Genomic DNA, 17,393 nt, shown 5'->3' with positions numbered 1-17,393 from the left:
ACTTCAAACAAGCCTAATTAATTGCTAGCCCTAGGAGGTCATGAAATACTAGACCCAGAACTCATGAGATCCTGGTATATAGAAAAGCTATTTTAAAGATTTTTTTTCCCAGTTTGATAAGACCTATTTTTGTTCTTCCTAACACTACTGTCCTAGGTCTACACATAATAACCTGACTTTACAAGTAGAGGAGTATGAAAAATAGCCCTACAACCTAATGTAGTCTAGACCATGCAGAAACAGCAAGTAGGATACCCTCCCCCAATCTATTAATTCTCTGAGCTGCATGGTTACCTTCTTATAGTAGCTTATTTCCCAGCATGCATTCTGGGGATTGGCCCCTTAAATATGGCAGAGCCAAGCAGCTGCAGCCCTAAACTGGCCATTTTGCATCTGGTTACTACTTACTGCATGTTCCTCTCCTCTAGCTAGCAAGTATCCTCCCTTACTGCTCAGTTTTTCCTTCTCTTGTTTCGGTAGAAGATGGCATGTTCTCACAAGCACCAATAACAATCCAAAGACTGTATTCTCTTTAAAATATGTGGCATAACCATAAGACATGTGGTGGTAGAAAGAGTATATTGATACTTATTTGGGATGAGTTATATGGCTCACTGGGGGATTTCCTCACTTATGAATGAATGCAACAATTAAGTCTTGTATCACAATATATCATCATGCCATCTCTTTCCCTACTATAGAGCATGTCTGCATAATAGATTCATTATCAGTCACTAGCAGCAGCCAACTTGAAGGAGATGCTGAGTTCCACTTTCCATTTTAGTCCCTTCGTTCTCTGTTGCTCATAACTTTCTTATACCAGTTCCTTGTGGGCTGAATTTTGCTGTGTTTAGTCTCAGTAGAGAAGTGAACTTTTATTTTTAAACTTTGAGTCATATTAGTTCTTCTATTATTGAGTTTTGTAAATGGGGAACTAGTTAATTCCTGGCCCTGTGCTCCAGGTGAAAGGTTGCGAGGGGATAACCCCAAAATGGCTGAAGCTGGAAGTCCCAAGCATCAGCCACAACCCTGCAAACAGCCCCATGGGGGTTCAAGGATCTCCCAATTTGGAGCCAGCTGGAGAATCTGGGCTTTGAGGGGTTTTGCAGCCATCACTGACCAACAATCCAAATGTGAAGCAAATGTGTTCAGTGATTTGGAAGTTATGGGGCCCTAGGGTCCAAAGCTGCCCCATTCCCTGGGGGAAGGATTGGGCCTTATGACATGGGGTTTTACACATGCATAGTTATGTCTATGTTTTTGACATTTTTAAATGTATTTTTAACCCAAGAATTAAGGATGATGACCTCTCAATGGAGGTGGTCTATGGCTTGTTTACAGCCGGGTTTTGTACTGGTATAATTAACTTGATAGGGGGGGAGTGGTGACTTTTTTTTTTTTAAATCCACACAGCAATACCAGTACAAGCAGTTATACTGGTATAAGAGTGCCTTATGGTAGGATGACTTCATTCCGTCCCTGTACAGCAATGAGCTATACCCACAGAAGCCCACTTACACTGCTGTAACTCTGTCCATACTGTCAAGTATCAGAGGGGTAGCCGTGTTAGTCTGGATCTGTAAAAAGCAACAGAGGGTCCTGTGGCACCTTTAAGACTAACAGAAGTATTGGAGCATAAGCTTCCGTGGGTGAATGCTGCATCCGACGAAGTGGACATTCGCCCACGAAAGCTTCTGTTCCAATACATCTGTTAGTCTTAAAGGTGCCACAGGACTCTCTGTTGCTCTGTCCGTACTAGGACACACTGTAGCATTAGAGTTACAGTAGTACACCTTTTGGGTGTAGACAAGGCCTCAGTTCATTCCTCCTCAGAACTGAAAGGAGCTGTAGTTTGCACTGAATTGGCCAAAGGGTGCAGTGTGATTGAGTAGCACTTTTCTTTCTCCTCCATCCCCTTTTTTACCCCCTCTTGGAAATCAAGGCAATGAAATTAAATGCCTGGTACTAGCAAGATGCAGGATTAAAGCCATGAAGTGAAGCACTTTAAAGTCAGGACATCTTGAAATTCAAGGTTTCTCCCTCTGGCTCCCAGGGCTACTGTTGTCCCTGCCTGTTTGTCAGGGCCGGCTCCAGGCACCAGCTTAACAAGCAGGTGCTTGGGGTGGCCAAGGGAGAGGGGCGGCACCTGCGGCAATTCGGGGGCAGCAGGTCCCTCACTTCCTCTCGGAGCGAAGGACCTGCCGCTGAACTGCCGCCACCAATCGCAGCTTTTTTTTTTTTTGCTTGGGGCGGCAGAAATGCTGGAGCCGGCCCTGCTGTTTGTTTGGCTAAATAGAAACCTTAGTGTTTGTTCAACCCACACCAGGGTGCACATGCTCCGATCGTCCACGCTGAGAAATGGTTTCTTAAGCAGGGGCCTGACAATTGTGTAGTTGAGGGATGCTTGACCTCCTGAAGGGAGGCACTGACAGCACCTGCCCAGAGCAGTGTCTGAGCCCCGCACTGCGCTCACAGAGAGGAGAGCTCCCATGTGCTAGGTGCTGTGCAAGCCAACAGAGAGCAACAGTCCTTACTCCACATTACTTACAATCCAAACAGACACAGGAGAACGGAAGTAGCCTTACCCAGTGACAGATGGGAAACTGAGGCACCAACTCAGTGACTTACTCCAGGTCAGGGGTTCTCAGCCTTTTTCTTTCTGAGCCCTCTCCCCCCAGCATGCTATAAAACCTCCACGGCCCACCTGTGTCACAACAACTGATTTTCTGCATATAAAAGCCAGGGCCAGTGTTAGAGGCGTAGCAAACAGAGAAACTGCTGGGGGCCCTCCATGAAGCTAAGCTGCTCAGGCTTTGGCTTCAGCCCCAGGTGGTGGGGCTTCAGCTTTCTGCCCTGGGCCCCAGTGAGTCTAATGCTGGCCCTGCTTGACAGACCCCCTGAAACCTGCTCGTGGCCCCCCCCGGTTGAGAACCACTGCCCCAGGTCACAAAGAAACAGGAGTTGAACCCAGATTTCCTGAGTGCCAGCTAAGGCTTGGGCCACAAAATCATCCTTCCTCTCATTATAAATCAGGACTAGCTTCAGTGAAGTCTGGTGACTTATGGTGGGAGAGCAAATGGGGGCCAAAAATCTCCAGTGCCAGCAATGTTGTATCAAGCCTAGTCAAGTGCAGCAGAGAGATTTTGTGAAATGCTCTGCCAGGATGGAGCAGGCAAAGTCCCAGTGTGTGGCTTTCGCTGTGCCAGTGTTGCTGAGGTGGTGCTGGGGGCAGTTTAGGCTGTGACCTTCGATATGGACCTTCTCAGCCCTCAGGCCAAAATTCAAGCTGAGTGATGCCCTTGCATTTGTCCCTGCCTGACAGATCTGCTATGCGAGAGGCTGTGAAGCTGGTCTGAATCCAAATGATCTTGTCTGTGAAATAGATTGAAAACGCCTCTCAGCAAGGAACTCTCAATTGTGTATTTAAGCAGACAGCTCTGCCACATGGAGTGAATGGGGACAAGGTGGAGAAGGAAACCTCCTTTGCTGCCATTACCCGGGCAGAGCCCTTCAAAAAATGTCTCCAGCCCAACGGAGCAGGTCCGTGGCACTCTAGCCTCTCTCCTTCCTGCTTCATATGCTGGAGCTCATTCAGATGGCAAAGTGCATGGGAAGAAGGCCTTGAGGAACTATCACTGTGTGTTACAGACACAAGAAGCTCTCCAGAAGGCTCAGGAATATGGCCCACTGGCAACTTTACATCCACCTTAGAGCAGCCTGAAACCTAATCCATTTCTGGGGATGGTGTTGGGCCCTGCAGCAGCAAAAGTGAGACCAAAGGCACTTCATGGTCTGACCATGGCCAGGATGCAATAGTGCACCGAGCCACGCTCTGCCTGGGCCGAGCCCGTGGCTGTGATCTCCTGAGTGACCTAGAAGGGTTATTAGTGCCAATCACTGAGCGAAGGTACCCAGAACACCGGCCTTTCCCGGCCGTTGGAGAACGTTTACATTCTACTGAAATCCAATTCAAGTTACAATGTAGTTTGGCTGCTGCTGTGTATGGGGCCACATTTGCTTCTGGAGGAACTCCTGAGCGCCTGACAGATTACAAACTGCAGGTCCTGAAAATATACTACTCTTCCCCTCTGCATCATCCAGGAACATGTTACTTCCTCCTTGGCTGCTCCGAATAGCAAGGGAAGAGTTGAAGCTGATGTACCACACGCCAGTTAAGGGAGGAGAGAGTCCTAGTTCCCCAGATCAAGCAGCCAATCCCCTATCTCACCTTGAAAGCGGCAGCATTGGACAAAAAAGGCTTCTATGTTCTGCCCATGATTTCCCCTTGAGAACTCTGCCACTCACTCCCCTGCTGGGTCACAAAGCATTTTACAACCCATCCACCCCCATCTCCTACTGCAGAGTCTAGATTGCTTTCTCTCTCCCCTACTAGTTTAATGCCTAGCCTCCCCCAAAACTCTTGAGGTTTTTTCCTTACTCTGCATATATGACACATCTCTAATATTTGCCCAAAGGATCCCAACTCAATCTACAAACTTACACTAATATACAAACTCTGTATAGGGATCACTTCATCCGTTACTGAAATGCGGCCACCTCTGGAAAGGGACATGGCAGGTTTTCAACAGAAACAGCAATAGTGCGTAACAGTTTAAAACAGGAAGTGTACCAAATCCTCTTAAAACTATAGAGGGTTGATTTAGCCAGGGATAAAGTAAATACCAGAGACAGAATTTGGCCATGGGAGCAAGATAAGTACTGCAGGCATCTAAGACTAATATGTTCTCAAGGAGGTGGGCAGGGGGAATTGAAAACCAGGGCCAGGAAGTGGATTTACAATTCGTCCTTTCTCCAGACAGTGAAAATCCATTCAGCTGCACAAATCACTGGTGGTGCATACATTATAAACATAACAATAGACCTTTTAAAAAGACCTAATGTATCTAGACAAATTGTCCTTTAAAATAAACAGGCAACGCTGGCTGTCAAAAAATTCTACCAACCAACCAACCCACCCTTCACCTGTATATCTAACATAAGTCACTTTTTCTGAAGGCAAATAGAACAGTAACACTAGACCCTGTCCAATATCCCATTTGAGGTTCAGTCTGGTGTGTCAGTGACCACCTCTCTCAATTAAACACCTCAGTAATAGATACATAGGTTTGAAGCACTTCATATAGCAAGACATGGATATAAATAAGTAATTCACATACTAAGCAAATAATTTCTTTCCTAGCCACTTGGCATAAAGTAAGTGGAGTGTGCACTGCCTGGTTAGAAGATGTGCATCACACCTTTCACTGCACAGGAAGCTGCAGGAGTTACTTTAATAGTTGGACTGTGTTTAATGTAAGAAGTATCTGGCTCTGTGGTTTCCGGGAAATGGTGCCTCAAACAACCACAGCTACTTTGTCAAAAAGACAACAACATTTTGGGTGCTTCTGTCTCAAGGCACTGCACTAAGAGCACAGAGTGCTCCAGGCGCTGAAAGAGCCTTAAATAAGATGCAATTTAGTTTTTAAAAGTCAATAATTGCTTCAGCTAGTTGTATAACTGAACCACCAATAATTTTAAAATTAAAACAGGATCTCAAAAGATTCCTCGAGAAGCAGGAAGCTGTCAGCTTGTGCTTGCTGGAGTGGCTCTTAAAACTTCCCAGACGACTGTACCCCTTTCAGGAGTCTGATTTCTCTTGTGTATCCCAAGTTTCACCTCGCTTAAAAATCAGACACAAAAATACAAAAAAAAGTGTCAATGCATTATTACTGACAAATCACCTTTTCCTTTTTACCATATAATTACAATAGTTCTATTCCAATGGATTTAGTTTTAGGGCTGTCAATTCATTGCAGGCCAATGCTCAAACCACTGAGCTATCCCTCCCCCCATAATTAACTCAAATTAATTGCACCATTAAACAATAAAATACCAAATGAAAATTATTAAATATTTTGGATGCTTTTCTACATTTTCAGATATATTGATTTCTATTACAACACAGAATAGACCGTGTACAGTGCTCACTTTATATTATTTTAATTACAAATATTTGCACTGTAACAATTATAAAAGAAATAGTATTTTTCAATTCACCTAATACATGTACTGTGGTGCAATCTCTTTATTGTGCAAGTGTAATTTACAAATGTGGTTTTTCTTTTGTTACCTAACTGCACTCAAAAACAAAACAATGTTAAACTTTAGAGCCTACAAGTCCACTCAGTCCTACTTCTTGTTCAGCCAATCGCTAAGATAAACAAGTTTGTTTACATTTTACGAGAGATCCTGCTGCCTGCTTCTTATTTGAAGGGACATATGAATTTTTAGCGCATCTGGCACGTAAATATCTTGCAATGCCAGCTACAACCGTGCCTTGCGAACACCTGTTCTCACTTTCAGGTGACATTGTAACAAGAAGCACCGGGCAGCATTACGTCCTGCAAATTGCAACCAAAACTTGTTTCCCTGAGCTTGATTCACTGAAGTAGGATTGAGTGGACTTGTAGACTGAAGTTTTACATTGTTTTATTTTTGAATGCAGTTATTTTTTTAGACATAATTCTACATTTGTAAGTTCAACTTTCACAATAAAGAGACTGCACTACAGTATTTGTATTAGGTGACCTGAAAAATACTATTTCTTGGTTTTTACAGTGCAAATATTTGTAATAAAAAAATATAAAGTGAGCACTGTATACACGTTGTATTGTGTTGTAATTGAAATCAATATATTTGAAAATGTAGAAAACATCCAAAAATATTTAAATAAATGGTATTCTTATTGTTTAATCACATGATTAATTGCTATTTTTTTTAATTGCTTGACAGACCTATTTATTTTATACTTACATTTCAGTCTATAGAGCAGTATAAACAAGTCATGGTCTGTATGAAATTTTAGTTTGTACTGACTTTGCTAGTGCTTTTTATGTAGCCTGTTGTAAAACTAGGCAAATATCTAGATGAGTTGATGCACCCCCTGGAAGACCTGTGCGTACACTCAAGGGCATGCGTACCCCTGGTTGAGAGCCACTGGTTTAGGGGACGTTTGAAGAAGAGGCTACAGCCTTAGTAATTTCAAAAAGGGCATCCCATTTGTCAGGAATCTGGTTGTTTGCATTAAACCAGGGGTTCTCAACCTTCATTGCAATGTGACCTTCTGACAACAAAAATTACTTCATGACCCCAGGAGGAGGGACCGAAGCCAGAGCCCTGCCGCCCTGGGTGGGATAATCAAAGCCTGAGCTCCACCACCCTGGGTGGGAGGGCCAAAGCCCAAGGGCTTCAGCCCCAGGCAGGGGGCCTGTAACCTGAGCCCCGCTGCCCAGGGCTAAACCCCTCAGGCTTCAGCTTCCACCCCAGTGGTGGGGCTCAGGCTTCAGCCCGGACCCCAGAAAGTCTAAGCCAGCCCTGGTGACCCCATTAAAACAGGGTCATGACCCACTTTGGGGTCCCAACCCACAGTTTGAGAACCGCTGCATTAAACCAAAAGGTAAATGAACACATTTGTATTTTCTGCACAAGCTTTGCTAACAGAAAACACCTGCCTTCAGCCCCCAAGAGCCTCCAGCCTCACTCGTGCATTAGTCGGCAAAGCAGCACTTCCTCTTGCCCAGGTCACATTCTGCAGCCCTTGAGGTGTGCTGCTACTTGCATACCAATTTTTGTTTGTGAAAAAGTTATTTTTGCAGACAAGCATTAGCTCACTTTATAAGTGAAATAGGTTCTTTTCTAACTGCCAGGCTGCCAACTGCCTGGGGCTCGGCCAGCCAAACTTCCTACCAAACCACCCCTAATGAAAGTTTTACAGGCCAAATTGGTTCCCAAATTATATCTGTGCAACCCCAGTGGCTTCAGAGTCTACCCTCTGACACCTGTGCAACCCCCACTGCCTTTCCTGGCGGAGCAGCTGTAACCAACTGCAATTGAAACAATTCTGTTGCCTTCTAAGATTGACTAGAACCCTGTTAGATCAGAGGAGTCAGTACAGTAACGGGAGAAAATCATCTTTGATGCTGAAAAACGCAGGCAGCCGGACATTTGAGTGAGATGTGGTGCTTTTCCCCCTCCTCCTTTACATAGTGACTTCGCAAAGCCAGCCCCACTGAGCATGTGAACCTCCAGAATGCTGCATGCCTAGAGGGACAACAGGCTGCGGTCATGTGTCCTTTATCTCATGCAGGAGTAGAGGCCCAGCTATACTTGGAAACTTACAGAAATAGCCATTCTGAAATAGTTATTTCCCTGTAAAACCCTGTGCGGATGCTTTTATTCCAGAATAATTGTTCCTGTCAAAGAGGATTAAGCTACAATCTGAAAAAGGTTCTCCATTCCAGAAGAACACCCACCCAGGGGTTATAGCCAACAACCATTCTGCTGTAACTATTCTAGAATAGCTATTTTGTTAATTTCTAGTTAAATAGCATCTCAGAGGGAAATTCCAGCATCATTCAGAAGGATATTAATGGCTGGGATTTAAAAAATAGTTTGCCAATCAGTATTTGCTCTTATTTCCCAGTGTCTATACATTGTGGACGTCTCAGAGGATGGGTAACTGAAAATAAAGAACCTTTCTCCTCTAAGATAACAGGCCCAAGTCAGTCCAGATCAGTAGTGGCAAGAAGCAGTTACACTCCATCAGCTGGTCCTGATACAGAAAACTTCAACCTCAGTACCCTTCCTGCTAATCTCAGCAGAGAAATCACCATGCTGATTGAATCACCTCTGTCCCTCCAGGTAAAATCTACAGAGCATAGATTGAGTGTAGTTTATGGAAGCTTTGAGTTAGCTCTCATGTAACTTAGGTGCATTTTATGCAATCAACCAAAAAGTCTGCTATTTCCAGGCTCTAGGCACATGTACATATAAATCAAACTAAAATGACAATTCACCTACAAAATCTCCTCCAAAACAGCTGAAGCAATGAAAACCTAAGTGGATATAGAGGATATCAACAGGGTGCTTTTTACAAGCACAAAATTCAAAGGAAAAATGGTTAGATTATTTCTAATACTTCTAAATAGATTTTATGACTATTAGTGGCTGGTGGAACGGAAGCTTTACCTGCTCCATGGACTGGTGATATATTGCAATTACATCAAGTGTCAAAATATTTTCAAAATCATCGTGGTTTAAGCTTTTTAAAGTGTTACCACTTTGCAATACTCAGTAGAATCCAGGGACTGTAAAGTGAGTTCAAAACCTCTGCAAACTTAGTTTAACTTTTTAGATCCACACTATTTGGGCAATTCTGCCTAATGAAGTGACAGAACGTAGGTTACAGCATCCAATCGAGATCTGCATTTATGGACATCATTTGACAGTTACAAGAGGAGGTTGGCTGAGCCATCTTATAGGATCCTGGTTTTCAGAAGCAGTGCATCACCTGCCTTCTCAAAAACAAGGCCCCTGCAAGGTGCCTTGATTTGGGCACCCACCATCACTATTTGCTTTTGAAAATGGAGGCCCGTAGTTTTAAAGAGCTGGGGAAAGCAAGGTGGCCGTCTGCATGCGTAGGGGTTACACGAAGCACGGGCAGAAGGCTGGCATGGAGGGAAGACAATTTCCATTGCCTTAGTGCTGTTTTGTTTTCTCAACAGATCAAGAAAACAAAAGTAGGAGCTTATTGTACATCTTAGGCAACAAGTATTCTCAACTCTACCTTTTTATTAGAAGAACTATTCTACATGGCTTCAATCTTGCCTAGATATTTAAGAAAACTCTACCTCAGTTCTTGCTTTAAATTGACAATACCTGTTTGGGGAAACCCAGTCATGTAAATTCACACCCACAGAGGTCTTTTCAGTACTGTGTATAAGCAGTAACAAATGCACTCCAACTTCCAGTAGTTTTTGTAAAGGTTTATAGTCCTTTGCAATGATTGCATGATACATTTTCTTCCCCCACAATACAGTCCTTAAACCAGGAAGTGCCACTGGCAGCTTAGGCCCCACCTTCTAACAGCTGGTCTTTGCAATCAGATCTATGCTAGCTGCAGAACATCAAATGCACTTTCAACATCTCCATTTAATATTTACATTCAAGCAATTAATAATAGGAAGCTTATAGTTTAGACATTTCTAGTAGCAGCAGTTTCTATAATAGCTTGTTTAGCTTTAGATAATGAACTTATTTTTTTCACATAGAAACAACACATGTACAGTATCAAAAAATATATACCAGGGAATGGTCCTGCAGCTCATGAAGACAGGTCAAAGGAATGAGACTAACAAATGCTGAATGGTTAAAAAGAACAGAAAATATTTGTTTGATATAGTTTATAAGGGGATCTAGGGACTCCATAAATCTAGGATTTATATTTCATTATATAAATACCTACAAATAAATATATTCGCATGGCCAGAGAGGGACCAGCTTTCAGCTCAAACAATACATTTCAATAACACCACGTACAAACGGGGGCAAGAATCACTCGACAAGTTAGCACTGTTAAAATATAATACTATGTAACTCTGAGTAACTGGCCGGCCCCATCCTCGTGTGTCCTGATACCTGCAAGTCCTGGGCATGCCCTGGGACCGCAGCGATGGAGCAGCAGTAGAGGATACCCCCAGCATAGCAGGGGTAGAGTCACTGTGTCCCACCCACCCCTCCTCTTGGGCAGGGAGGCATCTGGTGGGATCCTCCCTGCATGAGTGCTGCAGTCACCGTGGTGGGGAGGGGAGGGAGATGGGTGTCAGGGCAGTGACAATACCTTTGAGGGGGTCGAGGGGCAGGCAGCTCCAGGATAGTGTCAGGTCCCTCCCCAGGGGGAGCAGCCTCTGCCCCTTCACACTGTCACATACTCCTTGAAGGTCACGGTCAGGCAGTTCGCGGTCACATCCGTGATAATTATATTTCCAAAGAAGGGCTTGAACTCCTGCAGGGGCTCTGCCTCTCCCTCCCCGTCCGCCTCCTGCTGCTGTGGCTCTACTGCCGGCTTCTCCGTCAGCACCTGCGCCACCTCTGGCTTCACCTGCGCCACAGCCAGCTCACCCTCACCCCGGGGCTTGACACAGCGCAAGTCTATGGGCTCGTCCAGGTCCGAATCCAGCAGGATGACCTCTGGCTGGGAGGTGGCCGGAAGAGGGTGCTCGGGCCTCTCTGGTGCTTGGGGGCTCAGGCAGGTGGGGGCGCTGATGCTCCGTGAGGTGAGGCGCTTCTTGCCTGGCTCCCTCTCCTCATGCGGCTCAGAGAGGCAGCGCTTCCTGGAGCCCGGGCTGGAGAGATTCAGTCCCATGGGGGCAGGGCTGTGCTCCCGGCTGGGATCCAGGGACCAGGGCACAAGGTTGGGCTTGGTGGTGAGTTGCAGGGGCTGCTCAGAGGGAGGAGGTGCTTCCTTGGCAGGGGGAATCTTTCTGGGGCTCCTTCCGAGCTCTGTGAGGGGTTGGCCCCCCTCAAGTCCAGCTTTGCTCTTGTGGTCAGTGCCGGCCACCCTCTCCTCCCCATGCTTTCGCCAGGCCTCCTGCTTTTCCTCCCCGCCCTTCCTGGGAGTCCTCTCCTCAGTGGTCCGCTTCCTGGGCGGTTCCCCAGACTTGATCTTCACGGCCTGCATGCCATTCTCCATGTACTTGCTCATGACGATCACAATGCGCCCGTTCTTGTTCTTATTCTTGACAATCTTCATTTTGCCCCCAATGCCGTTGCTGGTCACGCCATCACGGGAAGGCGGCCCAGTGCCACTAGACAGGTTCTTCTCTGCTCCATTCTTGCCCTCTGTAGCCAGGTTCTTGACGGGGCTCAGCAGGCTCTTGGCTGGGCTGTGAGCCCATTTGTCTGGATGGGTGACCAAGGGGCTTTTGCTGTGGTCCAAGCAGGCCTGACTCTGTGGCTCCTTGCTGCTGGGCTGGTAGTGGGGCTCGTACATCTTGGGGTCAGGCTGGTAGTGGTGGTGCTTCTTGCTGTTCAGCTGGTAGTAATACTTCCCTTTGCTGTGTGGCTGGTGCTTCATGCTGCTCTCCTTCCCATTGGGCTGGTACTGGTGATGCTTCTTGCTGTTGAGTTCGTATTGATGCTGCTGGCTCTTGCCGGAAGAGTTCAGCTCGAGCTTCGGCCTGTTGTCCACAGCAGGGTCCTGTAGCCCAGTGAGGACATTGGAGCGCCGTGCGAACGAAGGGAGCTGCAACACAAAGTCAGCACGTTTAGCAAGAGCCCGTCAAGGGGCTGCTTCAGACAAGAGATCAGCACTTCTGCAGGAGTCCATGCAACCAGCTTATGCACACCCAGTAAAACAAAGCAGTCACAGCAGCTGGCAGGAAGGGACACTCTAGGCCTGAACATAAAAAGCGGTGGCCTGTTCCTGACCTAAAGGCTCCATGTTGTTGGAGATTAATTAGAGGCAGTAAAAAGTACCCTTCAATCAGTTGTCCCTATTAGGCAAGGGTAAATCGTAGGTGAAATACACCCAAGGAAAGAGTACAGATTGCTGAGGAGAGGGGCAGCTAAAAATGCAAACAGCGTCAGCACAGCTTAAGAAAGCACTGTGTGTACAGCCACCTTCTTCTTGCCAAAGCAAGTCTTCAGCAAGGCTTAGCACCGCATGTTACTGCCACCTCCTGTCACATGGGGCAGAAGCTAAGTTTATAACCAGAGACAGATCCATACAAATACAATGACGAGATGGGGAATGAGATCTGCCAGGAAAGAAATACCCAGGAACTCCCCTGCAAGGTAGCCACCAGGAAGTGTATTCCTGCAGCAATGGGCTCCTTCTCTTCTCTGTTTCTGGGGCCTGTCCCAATTTATGCTCATTGTTACACTGAGATATTGTGCATGTTTGATTGAATGATGAAGTCAGATTTGGGATTGGGGGAGTGGTTGGTTGTGGAGAGGAGTGGGAGGAGCTTCATCTGGCATTTAAAATTAACAAGGGATTTGTATGTACACACTGATCCTGAGCATGATGAAACCAGATGAAATTCTCCTCCCTGGAGATGGGAGGAAACAAGGGAGTTTATATTAAAAACAAAACGAAGTGGCTTTAATCAGTCTATTTGGAAAGATCGCCATTTAGAGATTGCATTTACTTTCCGGAGTGTGAATTTTCCTAAAAATGGCTTTCCTTAGGAAAAAAACACATTGTGGCTCATTGCATTCACCTGAACGACCAGCGGCTTCGGTTTTGGTCCTCGTTTGCGGTATCCCATCAGCTGCTCCTGCCGCTCCCTGCAGGAACATAAAAATCAATCGCGATGCAATTACTTTCCTACAGCACGCTGGAGAATTGGGGGGGGGGTCGTTAATTCTCGGTACACATCACTTAGATAGAGGCACATTACAATGAAGAACAGGGGCCAACAGTGTGTAAAGCAAAGACGCGAGCTGCTGAGGCTCGTAGGGGAACTTTCCCGCGAGCCAGCAGGACTGGTTTGTCCTGGGAATCGCCAGCGAGCCGCCCAGTCTCCCTCCCGCACACACTAAAGACCTCCCCGAAAAAACTAACCAGCCACAGCAAATCCCTCGCTGCGGTTCCACAGCCAAGTGCAGATCACACAAAAAGCCACCGGGATTTCCAGAGGATGCTGGAGCCCAGCGCTGTGACAACGGCATCGTATGCAATAGCGGGCCACGAACTCGAGCGCTGGGCAGAGGCCGGGAGCCGGAGCCCCCCGGCGCAGCAGGCGGGACCCTGGGACGGGAGGCCGTGCGAGCTGTGCGCGGCATGTGCCGCCCGGGACCCGCGCGGCGGCGGCGAAGCTAATGATCTCATTAGGATTCACAGGACGAGCCCCGCCAGCCGTCACTCAGAATCGCTGCCTTAAAGGCCAATGTCTCCGCGGGGGGAGGGGCCGCTGGGGCTGAACCAGCCAATTGCAGGGGGGGGGAGGCCGGGGCTCGTCCCCCCTAGAGCGCCGGGCTCCGCGGGGCCTGGCCGGATCCTGGGCAGTGCCAGCATCGCTCGCTGCCTGCCCGGACGGGGGCTTCAAGGTGATTAGCCCCCCGACCCGTGCGCCGGGGGGCGGGCCAAGTGGGAGCGGGCCCTGGGCACGGCCCCGCTAGCCAGCAGCCGGGGAAGGGCCGGGAGCGGTTCGCCAATACGGCCCGCGGCTGCAGGGCTGCAATCAGCGCATCTGCTCCGCGCCAGTGCGCCCGGCGGTGCCTGGGCCGCGGAGCCGTGAACTCCCTCGGCAGCGCCTAGCACTCGGCCGGGCAGGACGCGCCCAGGCGGGGTCGCTCCGGAGCCGCGGAGAGACGGGTCCCCGGCGCTAGCCGCCTGCCTGCCACGGGCTCGAGTCTACAGTTTGCGCCAAAACACCGCAGGAAATAATGCGCCAAACGCGAGCGGGGAGCAGCAGCGCCGCCGCCTCCACGCGGGGGCGTCCAGTTCCCCAGGCAGGCGAGCGAGCGGGGGGGCTGCAGGGACAGGCTGGGGCCGTTAGCCGAGGGTCATGCACCCAGCAGCTCTCCGGGCAGGCGGGCCTGCAGCTCGCGAGCTTGTCCCTTGGAAGGTGCAATCTCCGTCCCGGACAGGGCCGGTTCTCCCATCGCCCCGCTACTGCACACGCGACACCCCCTGCCCTGTCCCCGCAGCCGAAATGCCCGGAGCCCGCCCGCCAACCTGCGGCCCCGAAGGGGTTAAGTGAAGTTCCGTGACGCATTCACAATTGCACAATGCCAGCTCGCTGCGAGCTGCGCTCCGGCTCGGCTCTGCAAGGGGGCCGGGGCCGCCAGTGCCCAGCTCGGCGCAGGGCATTCCGCCTGCAAGGCCTGGCCCCCGCGCCACCCGGGCTGCCTTAGTCCTCCCCCACTAAACCCAGGCCAGGCAGTGGCCCCACTGCCACCCGCCCCTTCCCTCCCCGCGAGCTCCAGCAGCGCCGCCTGGGTTCTGCGCCTGCCTCCCCCCCCTCCCGCTGCAGGCCGGGTCCGCGCAGGAGCGCAGCGCTCACCTGTTCTGGAACGCGATCAGCAGCCTGGGGTCCAGGATGTTTTCCTCCGGTTCCCACGTGTTATATCTTGCAAGGGGGAGAAGAAGCTCCATTGAGCAACAGACCGGGTTCCCCCCCCCCCCAAGGGAGACGGGGGGTGGGGTCTCCCCTCGCCGGAGAGCTGCCAGGGGCCATCTTACAGGTTAGGCACATTGAATCCACGCGCACCTGGACCCACTGCGGAGGGCGCGTTTGGAACTCCAGCTACCCGGAGAGGGGGAGGGGCGGGGGTGTTTATTTAGCGCAGTTGTTATTCCCGAAGAATCCTAAGCATGCCAGGATGCGATTTCCCAAAGCCCCTGTCCGAGCCCCACTGACACCCGTGGTGCTGATCAGGGTCTAAGCAGCAGAGTCCAAACCCCAGAGCCAATGCAAGCCCCTCCCTGCAAGACACTGTCATGCAAACCCCAACTACTCCGCCACCCGCAAACATCTCCTTCTCTTCGGTGCTCAGAGGCAGGGTTTGCCTCCCCCCCGCCCCGTGGCAGCGCCCCGGTGGCAGCCCCCTGCCTCCTCCTCGGCCAGGATCGGGGGCTTAGGACCGGCGGGGCGTTTTATTTCGTGTTTTAAATTATTTCCCCCCGGCTCGGTTCTGCAATATGGAGCCTGGCTCCCGAGGAGGGAAAGGGGGAAGGAGCCATTTTCTGCTGCACATCAGTCACCGTCTGCCTCTCTCTCCCTCCCCTTGCTTCTGCCGGGCTCCCCGGTCCCCTCTGGCCTCTCCCCAGCCTCTCTTGGAGCATGCATTGGCGGTGGCATTTCCCGGCGCAGAAAGCATCGGGGTGGGGGGGCTCTCTGCAGCTCGGGCTGGGCCGGGGATCCTGCGCCCGCAGCCCCGCTCCCCGCCTGGGTACTTACTTGGGGGACCAGCCTCTCCATTTCACCAGGTACTCGACTCTGCCCTGGGGGGGAGGGAAAAGGGAAGGCGTCAGCTGCAGCCCCGCTGCCTCGGCGGAGCCCCGACCTCCCTCCCTCCCGCACCCCCCGACTCCCCGCTTGCAGCCTCCCGCTCCGCCTCACCTTGCGGATCCGCTTCTTCTCGATGCTCTCCACGGCGAAGACGTGCTCCCCCACCGCGGGCAGCTCCATGCTGGGGAGGGTCCGAGCGCCCGAGCTCGCCGCACTCCGCCTCCTGCGCCCGCAGACACTGAGCTCCAGCCGCCGCTGCACCGCAACTCATGCAAATCCCGGCCGGAGACGTCAGGCGGGCGGGGCCTCCCCGGGCCGGGCTGTCCGTCAAGGGGAGTCGGGGCGCGCGGATTGGCGCAGATCTGCCGGGGAGCGCGAGGGGGAGGAGACTGAGAAAGGGGCGGGGTCAGCGGATGGGGGGGGGAGCTGGGGGCTGTTGCGCTGCGGGCGGGGGCAGCGCTCAGCCAGGGGCCCCGTGTCCCGCCGGCTCCGCGCAGCGCTTCCAGCAGCGGGCAGCAGAGCGACCGGGGGGGCAGGTGTCTGCCCCCCACCCCGTCCGCGGCCAGCGGGGGCTGGGGGGGGCGAAAGGGGCAAGGAGCGGCGGGGGGATGTTACACTCGGTGCAGAAATAGTCCCAGCCCCGGGTTCCGTCCGATCCCGCATTCCCGAGTCCTCCGAAATAGCGGCTCGGGGATCCCCGAGCCCTTGCGCGCGGGCTGCGGGCAGAGCGCTTGGAGATCTGCAGGGCGGCGGGCGCGATGCCGCCTGACCCCCGAGGCGCCGCCGGAGGACGGGTCGGGAGGGAGGGAGATGGAAGAGGAGGGGAGCCCAGGGAGAGCGCAGGGCTAGAGACGTGCAGGAGCCGGGAAGATGGAGGGAAGGACTGATGCGAACGAACGGGCGCTATAGAGAAAGGCGGGAGGGGACGGGAGGAGGAACCAGAAGTGCTGGGACTAGAAGAGGATGGGCCGGGAGCTAAACCAGGTTGGCTGGGAGGGGATGGAGGGAGGAGGCCCCACGTGGTACCGAGAACCTGACCGGGGGGTGGGGGGAATGGAGGGGCTGAGAGAGAAAATAGGACTCCGAGAAATGGAGCCGGGGAGTGAGCCGACGAAAAGGAGGGGGCAGGATGGAGGCAGAGCGCAGAGGAGGGCGGCGAGCTGTGGAAGTCGAAGGCCCAGGAGCCCTGGCCTCTCCCCTGCAGCGTGCCCGGGATCCCGGGGAGGAAAGGCTTGCCCTGCACAAAAAGGGGGGCTGCTCTTTGGAGGGTTTAATGGTGGCCTCGAAGGGAAGCGATGGACACAGGCCAGCCCGCGGCTGGGGAGCTCCCGTTGCTGTCCGAATCCACCGCGTCCCTAACGAACACATTGCCAGCAGAGCCCGAGGCAGGGTCCGCCGAGCAGGGCTGGCAGAGCCGCGCTCAGCGCCAGCCAGGTGGGCACCACATGCAACCCGCGAAGCTCCTGGCAAGTGCTGAGGGAGCGCAACCGCCGCCGCCTGTCCACCCGTCAGCCGCCTCGCTGCCCCCACGCCGCGGCGTGCAACTGCCTGCTCACCCCGAGACCCGGACCGGGGAGGAGGGGAGCGAGCGGAGCA

The 17,393-nt window shown here is 51.3% G+C and overlaps 1 protein-coding gene across 4 annotated transcripts; it reads right to left on the bottom strand.

Annotated features, from left to right (window-relative positions):
* Window positions 1-9,809: 9,809 nt before the first annotated feature.
* CBX4 (chromobox 4) lies at window positions 9,810-16,118 on the bottom strand. 4 transcript variants are annotated; one of them, XM_005283009.5, is made up of 5 exons: window positions 15,909-16,118; window positions 15,747-15,790; window positions 14,850-14,915; window positions 13,062-13,128; window positions 9,810-12,082 (listed from the first exon to the last, which is right to left on the bottom strand). In XM_005283009.5, exons 1-5 carry the CDS (start codon window positions 15,975-15,977, stop codon window positions 10,754-10,756), a joined length of 1,575 nt encoding a protein of 524 aa, XP_005283066.1. In that variant the 5' UTR covers window positions 15,978-16,118; the 3' UTR covers window positions 9,810-10,753. The 4 variants fall into 4 exon arrangements, with proteins under 4 accessions (XP_005283066.1, XP_042696865.1, XP_042696864.1 ...); XM_042840931.2 differs by having other exon boundaries at window positions 14,850-15,092; window positions 15,909-16,037; XM_042840930.2 differs by lacking the exon at window positions 14,850-14,915 and having other exon boundaries at window positions 15,909-16,068.
* Between the last annotated feature and the right edge of the window lie 1,275 nt (window positions 16,119-17,393).

The sequence above is a fragment of the Chrysemys picta genome, chromosome 12, assembly GCF_011386835.1.
Source record: "Chrysemys picta bellii isolate R12L10 chromosome 12, ASM1138683v2, whole genome shotgun sequence".
NCBI lineage: Eukaryota > Metazoa > Chordata > Testudines > Emydidae > Chrysemys > Chrysemys picta.
Note: the sequence above shows the minus strand (reverse complement) of the source record. Positions and strands in the feature narration are given on the sequence as shown.

Bases quoted from the DNA above. Each gene is read 5' to 3' on its own strand.
- CBX4 (XM_005283010.5), bottom strand. From the start codon at position 13,626: ATGCCGCGCACAGCTCGCACGGCCTCCCGTCCCAGGGTCCCGCCTGCT. The intron at 13,129-13,405 runs GTTAGTTTTTTC...ATGTTCCTGCAG, and splicing joins CGAGGGATTTGCTGTGGCTG to GGAGCGGCAGGAGCAGCTGA. The intron at 12,083-13,061 runs GTGAATGCAATG...TTTGTGTTGCAG, and splicing joins CGAAGCCGCTGGTCGTTCAG to CTCCCTTCGTTCGCACGGCG.